The 9,793-nt window shown below is 41.6% G+C and overlaps 1 protein-coding gene and 1 non-coding gene across 2 annotated transcripts; both read left to right on the top strand.

The window, feature by feature from the left end:
* Nucleotides 1–768: 768 nt before the first annotated feature.
* On the top strand, nucleotides 769–8,968 carry TOMM20 (translocase of outer mitochondrial membrane 20). The gene is made up of 5 exons (XM_036380193.2): nucleotides 769–982; nucleotides 6,190–6,236; nucleotides 6,950–7,031; nucleotides 7,317–7,459; nucleotides 8,561–8,968. Exons 1-5 carry the CDS (start codon nucleotides 859–861, stop codon nucleotides 8,603–8,605), a joined length of 441 nt encoding a protein of 146 aa, XP_036236086.1. The 5' UTR covers nucleotides 769–858; the 3' UTR covers nucleotides 8,606–8,968.
* On the top strand, nucleotides 1,864–1,998 carry LOC118685776 (small nucleolar RNA SNORA14). Its single transcript, XR_004980033.1, has one exon. It is a non-coding gene; the product is annotated as a small nucleolar RNA SNORA14 (small nucleolar RNA).
* Nucleotides 8,969–9,793: the final 825 nt, after the last annotated feature.

The following is a 9,793-nucleotide window of genomic DNA, read 5'->3' as shown; positions in this document are numbered from 1 at the left end:
ATTTGGCTTCTAGAAGGCAGCAGGAGGTGCTTCATGTTTTTCTCCCTGTGTTCCAGGAATCTGTCTCCCGCTAAGGTCTTGCTGCAGAGGCTAACTGTGAATTCTTTTTTTTGGAGTTGTGTGGGATTACCCACAATGGCTGTAGAAAAACCTGACTCACATTCACACTGGGTCTGTGATGAAATAGAAATCGTTGCCTTGATTTGGGGGGCTTTTTTGTTGTGCAGAGAAGGGCTGGTGAAGGGTCTGGGAGCACAGGTCTTATGAGGGGGAGCTGGGGACTTTTAGTCTGGAGAAAAGGAAGCTCAGGGGTGCCCATATCACTCTGCAGCCACCTGAAAGGAGCCAAGTGGGGGCCCGTCTCTTCTCCCATGCAGCAAGGGACAGGATGAGAGGACGTAGCCTCGAGCTGTTCCAGGGGAGGTTTAGGTTGGACATCAGGAGAAATTTCTTCACAGAAAGGGCGATGAGACATCGGGATGGGCTGGCCAGGGCAGGGCGGGGGTGGAATCACCATCCCTGGGGGTGTTTAAGGGAAGCCTGGCCGTGGCACTGAGTGCCATGGTCTAGTTGACCTGCTGGTGTTGGGTCACGGGCTGGACGTGATGATCCCAGGGCCCTTTCCCAGGATCCCGTTTCCCGCCCCAGGCCTCTCACTGCGCTCGGCCACGCCCCTCCTCCCGCGCATGCGCCCCGGCCTCGGCGCAGGCACTGCGGGAGGCGCCCTGAGCCGCCGCGGGCTGATGACGTTAGCGGAAGCGAGGAGGGGTCCTTTGGCCGTGCCCGCTCGCCCCAAGGTGCCTGCGGAGCTCGGCGCGGGCCGCGCGGCGGGAGCGGCGCGGGGGCGGCGGCAGCGCCATGATGGTGGGCAGGACCAGCGCCATCGCCGCGGGGCTCTGCGGGGCGCTCTTCATCGGATACTGCATCTACTTCGACCGCAAGAGGCGGAGCGACCCCAATTTCAAGAACCGGCTGCGGGAGCGTGAGTGTCCCGGGGCGCCCCCTCCCCTTACCTCCCGTCCCGTCCGTTCCCGCCGCCGCGCGCTTCCCTCCGCGATCCCCCCGCGTCTGTGCCTCGCTCTCCCGCCCGGCCGGGCCGCGGGAACGCCGCACGTGCTGTGGCCGCAGCGCCGCCCCCGGGCCCGGCCGGACCCCCGCCCCCCTCTCTCTGCCCCAGGCCCGGCGGCCCTGCGGCCTCTCGCCGTCCCCTCACCGGACCAGGGGCCGGGACGCGGGGTCACAGAACCGCCAACACTGGTGGGAGATGCTTTCCAATTCCCACCAGCCATCCGCCCAGCACTGCCACTGCAACCCCTGCGGCGCTCAGCAGCATCGCCCGGCGCCACACACACACACACAGTCCGTCCCCTCTGGAGCAGCCGCGGGGATCGGGGCTCCAGCACCTCCCTGGGCAACCAGTGCCCGCCCACCCTCATGGTGGCAGAGATTTTTTTCTATTGTCTCATCTCAATCTCCCATGTCTCAGGTTAAGGGCGTTTTCTCTGGTCCTCTCACTGCAGGCATGGCAGAAGAGACTGACCCCAGCTCACTACAGCCTTCTTTCATTCAGGAGGTTCTAAGCAGGGTCATCCCATCGGAGAGCGTTTGCTGTGGGTGTTGGGGAGCCTGTGGGTTCCGTCCAAATGGAATGTGGTTCCAATTCACCTCCCCCCCCCCCCCCGCCTCTTTTCTTGTCCAGTCTTGCTCTCCTACAGGCCCAGCAGTGCTATTGTAGCCACATTTACCACTTTTTAAAATCTTTTTTTGTGTTTGGAGCACAAGCAGGTAAAACAGTGTGATTTCTTACAGTGAAGTTGCTCTGGTGAGGAGGGGGTCGGTAGCAGCTCTCAGGTATTTCATCAGCTGCATTCTAAACCCTCCTGGCAGCCCTGTCATTGGCTTCCAGGATAAGAATGAATGCCAGAGAAAACTGTTGATTAATCCAAGATGTAGAGCTCTTCTCCCATGGCTCCTCATTATTTCACGTCTTCAACATTTATTTAAACTTTCTAATAATCAGTGAGGGTTTTAAATGCAATTGTAGGCATGAGTACTGAAGGAACACAAATGAATCATGAGCAGTAAGGTGATACTTTTTATACTGAGTTATTTCTGTCAGGGTAATATGTATATTATTCCTTTGGTAACTAATCTGAAGATAAGAAGTTATCATTAAGGTAAATTTTCCTGGCAAGTAAACATGATGTGATCAGCAGTTTCATGGATGGAAAAGTCAATAACCAGACTGGTTAAAAATGGGTATTTACCTGATGGCATTAAAATGTAGTTTACCAGCTTTGGTTCTGCCTTCATGGACTGGATTTGCCTGGCCACTGTTGTCACTTAGTGGTGCATTAATTCTGCTTTCCAAAACTTCCTCCACAGCAAATGATGTCTGTCAAACATTTCAGCTTCAAGCCCTTGCTCCTGTGTGTAGGATTTTGGGCACATACTTCGTGTGTGTGTGTGTGTGTGTGTGTGTGTGTGTGTGTGTGTGTGTGTGTGTGTGTTCCAAGTCCTTTTTTCCCTGCAGTGCAAGTCATTAATTGGGAAATTGGAGTGCTGTTAACTGGTATGTGCTTGGTTTGCACACTTTGATTTCCAGCAACATAATCAGCCATAGGGCTTTTTTATGATGCCAGATGTGCAGCAGGAGAAGCACTGAATTATGTAAGGTTACTGCAGAAGCACCAAAAATTATTTTTGGATTCCAGGTTTCCATAATCTGAGCCTCTATCCGGTCATGTTCTGAATAAACCTTAGAACGGCTCTGATTAAGAATTGACATTAACTTTGAAGTGGAAAACAAATGCATTTTGGTTTGGTAGGAGGTTACAGTTGTCATTTGGGGGACTTCATTGTAGGAGTTACAGTCCTTGCATGTGATGTACTGGTCTGCATTTAGTTGTAGGTTTAGTTAATTTGATTTGGTTGGTTTTGGTAGTGTGACAGGTTATTCAGTATGGATGCTTCAGCAGTGGTGCCAGGGATTGGGCTATTACAGCATTTTTACTGTTGGGTAGCCAGGAAGGCTTGGCCAGGAAAGGTTCAGTGCAGCAGCCAGCTGCAGTTCTTTATGTAAAGATGCTCCATGTGCTGTGCAATAGTGGGGGTGTGGGATGGAAAGCTGGAGAAACCACCTTTGCAACACATCTTTTCCAGTAACCTCCTTAGGGTAAGATCCTTTTTCAGCCTCTGTGATGCAGTGTCACCAGAATTTGGGAAGGACAAGAGACCTAACGTGTCAGTGGATTGCCTGTTGTATTTTGTCAAGCACATGCTTAAAAACAAAGAACCAGTTGGGTTTTTTGCCATCTCTGTGTGCTGTGTTTGGGCCAAAGTTTACACTGCAAAGCCCTGTCATAAAAATGCCATAAAAATGAGGTGGGCAGATTTAGGTTTCTGAGGAAAAGATTCCTTGGAAGTTTCTGGAAGGTGTATAGAACTACTGGTATTTGATTTTCCACATGTTTAATCTTACCTAGCAGGTTTTGTGGGTGGACTTTTTTATTGGGTGGCTTTTTAGGTCTTGTTGTTGCTAGTTTGGGGGGCATGTCCATATTTAGTCTTGGGAAAAAAAGATAGCAATGCTATAAACATGTGTAGGTGCTGAGCTTCCCAGGCTGTATTTTATTAATAAAATGGTATGTTTACTGTTTGCCTTCTTGAATGAATAAAACAGAAGTGCTCTGCTTTAAAATACAGACACACATGTTTTTGTTCAGAGACAGCCAGAATTTCTGCCTGGTGAGAGGAGAGGGCAGTAGGCAGATTCACTGATGAGAGCTGAAAATACAGATGGCCTTTTGGGTTTTCTGCTCCTTTGTGGGACTGGTTGGGAAGCTGCTGGGGCTGCTCAGGGGCCTTTGCAACCCATGCCAGCAGGACAGGTCATCCATTGGTTCTCTTTTGGAACTTGCACCCTGTACAAGAGCTGTGCCTGGGGGACCTGCACTGTGACAGCTGCAGTTCAGCTTTGTGCTTTGGATGCATGCACTGCATTTCTGTGGTAATAAAGATTCACTGATTCAAAAAGATTGCCTTTCCCTTTTCAAAATGTGATTATCTCTTTAGAATAGAAGGAAGTGTTTCATTTTCATGAAGGTCCCTGAGAAAAAACAAACTTGGGGGAGGTTGTTTGTTTGTTTGTTTTTGAGGTTTTTTTACCCCTCAAAGCCATTGCTTTTTTGCTTTTCATACTACAAATGTAACTTTTGGTTGTTATTTCAAAGATACTTTGAAACTAGTCATTCTTCTCAACCACTATGGGAAGAATTCATAAATATCCTTTAGAGTTACTTGAGTTTTTTAATTGTTTTAGCTAGTAAACTTTTTAAGAGCCTGTAAAAAAAGTATTAAGAAGATGAAAACAAAGTTCCGTAGTAGTCAGGCTTGAAGGATTTGGTAGATCATTTTTCAGTTTTAAAATCTTGGTGATTCTTTGTATTCCTTCACTATTTTCAGGTTGAAGTATATTATTTCAAATCTGTATGATCAGTGGTCAAAAGCTTTCATTAGTCCAAGTGACCAGCATGTCTTTTGTTCTTTATTTCAGAATGCTTAACCTGGTGAATTTTTATCACATTTTAAGAAGAAGGTATCATAGTCATGCCAAAACCCACAATTTTCTCCTCAAAATGATGTACACATGTTAAGCTGTTACTCTCAGTATTTCTTTTTGGTGTTTTTGCTAAATGCACTACAGCTGCAATGTGGCTTGTTTGGATAGTAAATAATTTCAAATATTATTTTTTTTTAAATTTAATCTTTACAATTTTATCTATGATCAAAACTTGTTTGCCTAGTAGTGCAAGCTAAAGTTCTGTGCAAATTAATGCTTCTGAAAAGTTGGAGCGAGCTAATTGAAGCACTAACTTTCAGGAGAAATTCTTTACTATTGAAACCCTCCAAAATTATAAAATTGTAGTAGACTACAGTTCTATCCAACACGTTTTTCCATCTATAGTACAAATTAACATACACAGGTCAGTTAGTTGTAGAAATCTAGGTGCTAAGTGTTATTAAGATGGTGTATTAAGGTAAAAGGGTGTTCCATCTAGTTAGAATGTGAACTCCCTTTCTGCAAAGAACACAATCTTGTCAGTAAATGCCACATGTTAGGTTATCACTGTACTAGGGAATAGTATTCCTGACCTTCTTCACCATGTGGACAAGTGAAAATTTTTAATTACCATGTAAAACTGCTGATCAAATTTGGAAGTATTTCCAGCTTATAAAATTGTATCAAAAGAAAAATCAGGGCTGTGTGACAGTTGTTCTTTGTCAGTATAGGAGATTTCTGAGCAGACACTGAGGACAAAGAGTGGAAGGACAGCTTAACCACAGGCTGTATTCAGAGGTTTTAGTGGTGTAACTATTTCAGTTGATGAACTGAAGATTTACATAAATGATTATTCCAAGGAAATGGGCAGTATAATTAGTATAATTATTCTTTCTTGTACGAGAAGTGCTACTATAAAGATTCCTTTTTATACCTGTCTAGCTGCTTTAAAAGCAACTTTAATTTTAGTTACATTAGTTTTGCTGAAGTGGTACAACTTCATGTAGCAGACCAACTTTTTGCCTTTAGGTAGGCAGTTAAATCTGTAAATGTTTGTTCCATCTGTAAATGTTTGCTTTCCTCAGGTTTCAGAAATGTATGCTTTAGTATTGCTCTTGCTGAGGGATGGTGAGACGCTGCCACTTATTAACTAGTTCCCAAGTCTTTGCTATAAAGTAGCTGAGAAAGTGCACTGTGTGTATCTGCTGTCACCTGCTGAAGTTCCCCTTCCTTGGTGGTGCACCATGCAGTTCAAAACTAGATAGCTTGACTGCCAGACAGTTCTTCTGTGGCTTATTGTTAGAAGCCATGTGGATAATTCCTCTATTACTCTAATTCTCTTTGCTTCTGTGTGCCTGCAGTTCAGGAGGTGTGCTGTGCTGTTTGCTGTAGCCCTCAGGAGAAGAGTTGCCATTTTGGCCTGGTGCTACTGCCAGCCCTCATTAGACCTCTAAATGATGCTCTGTTGTAGTGAGTGGGTTGCAGGCTTCTGTTCAATCTTCAGTATTTGGAATCCATTACCAGGTTCTTCTTTGGAAAAGGACTTTGATTTGTTCATGGTTTCAGACTATAAGCTGAAGGGCTTTTTAATTGCAAATTGAAAATAAAAGATGCTTTTATTCTTACAGGAAGGAAGAAACAGAAGCTTGCCAAAGAGAGAGCAGGACTTTCCAAGGTAATACTGTGTTCAATAATGCAGGGATGTTTTGAAAGATGTTTCACTTGTATTATTTGTAAGATTTACTTAAGGATTTGTTTTACAAACAAATTTGCAGGATTACAAACAGTCCTGCAAATATGCAGTCTTTAGGTTTTTTTAATGCTCAGAAATAATTGTATGGTTGTTTTTTTTGTGTCAGATAGAGGAGTTATATAAGAAAGTACAACATTCACTGTCTGATTTGATGGTGTTTTCTCTCTTTGTAATATGAACAAGGACTTTTCAGACTTAAAATTATTGATGGGATACACTTATAACTGAACTTGATAGATTGTTTTGCAATAAGTATTTTATTTCTTTTTCATTATTACCAATGGATCCAGAAAGAAAATATAAGATTTCTCTTAAACAATTGCAAGGAATACAGTTGTTATAAACATAATACATCTTAGAATTTATATTTGCTCCTAAATGATGTACTTAATGAACTGAGAAGAGATATTTCAGGCTGTCTCTCTACAGATTTTTGATGTAGTGTTATAAGACCTGAGTTTGATTTTCAAAAACATTCTGAGTATATTTAACTTAGTGGTGACACTTGGTTTTTTGCAGTGTCAGTGTAACAATAGGGTTGTGTGCATGTTAAATTTCAGTTGAGATTATTTCTGCTAACTTTTTATTAGCTGGTGTTTAAGGGCTGATTTAACTTTTACTGTGTGTGTTTATAGTTGCCTGATCTGAAAGATGCTGAAGCAGTTCAGAAGTTTTTCCTTGAGGAGATTCAGCTTGGAGAGGAATTATTAGCTCAAGGTAATAATATTCTTTTTCCAAAGGGTAGGTTGTAAAATAATTTTTCTCTACCTTTGTTAGAAGATGATTTTTATACACCAAGAAATTCTGGGGAGTCAAATTCATCTAAGAAAATCTGCTTATTTGTTTCTAACCTTATGTGTTCAGAAAGTCCATCAGGGAAGGTGAAGAGCTTCATGTGGGTTGACTCACCGTAATTTAATCCACTCTTAGTGGATGTTTTATGTAAATGTGTTACAGGTGTGGAAGCTGGTTGATTTCAAAACATTGTAATTTGTCATACAGGTGAATATGAAAAGGGTGTTGATCACTTGACCAATGCCATTGCTGTGTGTGGGCAGCCGCAGCAGCTACTACAAGTTCTACAGCAGACTCTTCCACCACCAGTGTTTCAAATGCTTCTAACTAAGCTCCCTACAATAAGCCAGGTATGTGAAGCATTCCCTGTTGCTCTGGTTTGGAAAAAAATTAATACTTACTTTATCCACTGCACTAGTCTTGAGTATCAGGTTTTGTAATCTGTTGGTTTTTTAATATGTTCAGTTAGATTAAAAGAAGCTTTTTTTTTCACCTTAGATATTAAAAAGTGATTATGAAAATCATCATGTAGCAATAATAGCAACCAGCATAAAATAGAAATACAAAACATCTCCTGTGTATAGGGTATGCTAAGTTCTTGAAGCAGAGGCATCTGACCACAGCTCTAGTACTATAAGTGGATCCAGTGTTTCCCAAATACAAGTTGGGAGGATTGGAAAAACAGTAACTTTATTGCACTGGGTCTTGAGAGGGTTTTTTTAAATTTGCATTTCTACAAGTGTGTGTAAATGCTATGGAAGTTCATAAAAATGAATCTGTTGCTTCTGGGGACAGCTTTAGACACAAGATGTTAACTAGCTCCAGAATCCGTGCGAATTCTGGAAGCTTGGGAGTTTCCCTTATGATTAAAGCATTAGTAGCTTTGTGTATAAAATACCCTCCTGTTTCGGTCTGAGTACAGAGTGGGTGATGATGTTAATGTGCTCGCAGTGAGTCTGTTGTGAAATAAATGGTATGTTTTATCTTCTTGGAAGTACAAGGGGACTCCCTAACAGTGTTACCTGACATAAAGCAGAGACTCAGTGCTGGGTTTCACTTGGCTCTTCTTACAGCTCAGGCATGGTTACATTTCAGGTAAAGGTCCATATACTCAGTGGTAGCACTGGAAAGTGTCAGGTATGCAAGATGTAAGAGTTGGGAAATGATTGAACAAAAATGTTTCTCAAGAGAACAGTGCCAGAAACCACACAGAGGTCATCACTTGAGGTTGATAGAATATTGTTTATCTGACTTTGTTAGGTATTGCACTGTTTGTAATTTCTGTGGAACTGACTTCAAAACTTTATTCAAATAGATTGCCATTTTTAACTTTAATCAGTTTGTTCAGTAATTACACTGCTTAATGTTCAGTGTAAAATTACATTGCTTGATAATCAGTTGCCTACTGTCAATTTTATGCAATTGTGAATGAGTTTTTCTCCTTCTTACAGAGAATTGTAAATGCACAGTGCTTGGCTGAAGATGATGTTGAATGAGGTCACACCACAACGGGGGGAAAAAGTTTTGTTACCCCAGAAGATGAGCATCAGTAGGGGGATAAAGGGGCAAACATAGTAGTTAATGGACTGTGTACCACATCGGGTTCTACCAGAGTTAAAATTAACTTTGTGTAGGTGGGTTTCGCAGGATTTTATTTATTATCCCAGTGAAAAGTGTATTTTGATAAGAATTCATTTTATAAATACACTGTGTTGAGTTATCAAAGTATCACTAACTTCATTATTATTAAAATACGCAGTTGTAATGTTGTACATATACAGACATAAAACTACGACCTATTAAAAACCCAATGCTCATTTTTGAAAAAACAAAGTTATGGCAATAAAGATTTATCTGCACTTGTGTGTCCCTATAGTACTACTTTAAAATTCAGAATATTTGGGTGTCAAAACAAATGATCTAAAAATGACAACATTAAAATTTATTTTTAATGTTATGGCTGGTCTTCCAGTACTTTTAATTAAGTTTAAAACTTTGTGTAATTTCCTGAGAAAATAAATATATGATCATTTAAACAGTAACAGATCACCTTAGAAGGAGATGCAGATCACAATGGTAAGACATGACTGGCTGCAGAAAGAATGACAAATCTATTTCTGTCAGGAACAAAAACATGTAAAGTGGTCAGTTCAAAATTACTGGCAAACTTGAAAGCGCTATTAATACAGGTGTCTGAAACAAAGCTGTTTGGAATAGAACCTGGGCACATTTTGAGAGCACTAAAGTAGGGTTTTTTGGAAAGCTTGAAATGTTGCAAGATAGACAGTTCACATATTTTAGTCTGTAGTCTTTAAGACCACAGCAAATGGTTGTTAACAGTCTTTTAAAGGTATTTGCCTTAAGAAAAAAATTACACTGCTAAGGTAATACAATGATATCCCATAATTAGCAAAAGCTAATAGAATTAGATGTACAATTTCAATATGGTGTGGTGAATTTTCCTTTGCCAATGAAAAGAAGGCAAATAATATACAGCAGGCTCAAGTGAGTAGAAGTGTACTTATGAAAGCAAGTTTTTAATGGGTAGGATCTTCTAAATGCCAAAACAGACTGGCTTCTGCTATTCTCTGAGTTTGTGCTATCAGCACTCAGGTGGCAGAAGAAACAATTAAAAACAACTTTATCTTTTTGTCACAGTGACTCATTTTTAACTTGAGGAGAAT

Source organism: Molothrus ater, chromosome 3 (genome assembly GCF_012460135.2).
Source record: "Molothrus ater isolate BHLD 08-10-18 breed brown headed cowbird chromosome 3, BPBGC_Mater_1.1, whole genome shotgun sequence".
Taxonomy (NCBI): Eukaryota; Metazoa; Chordata; class Aves; order Passeriformes; family Icteridae; genus Molothrus; species Molothrus ater.
Note: the sequence above shows the minus strand (reverse complement) of the source record. Positions and strands in the feature narration are given on the sequence as shown.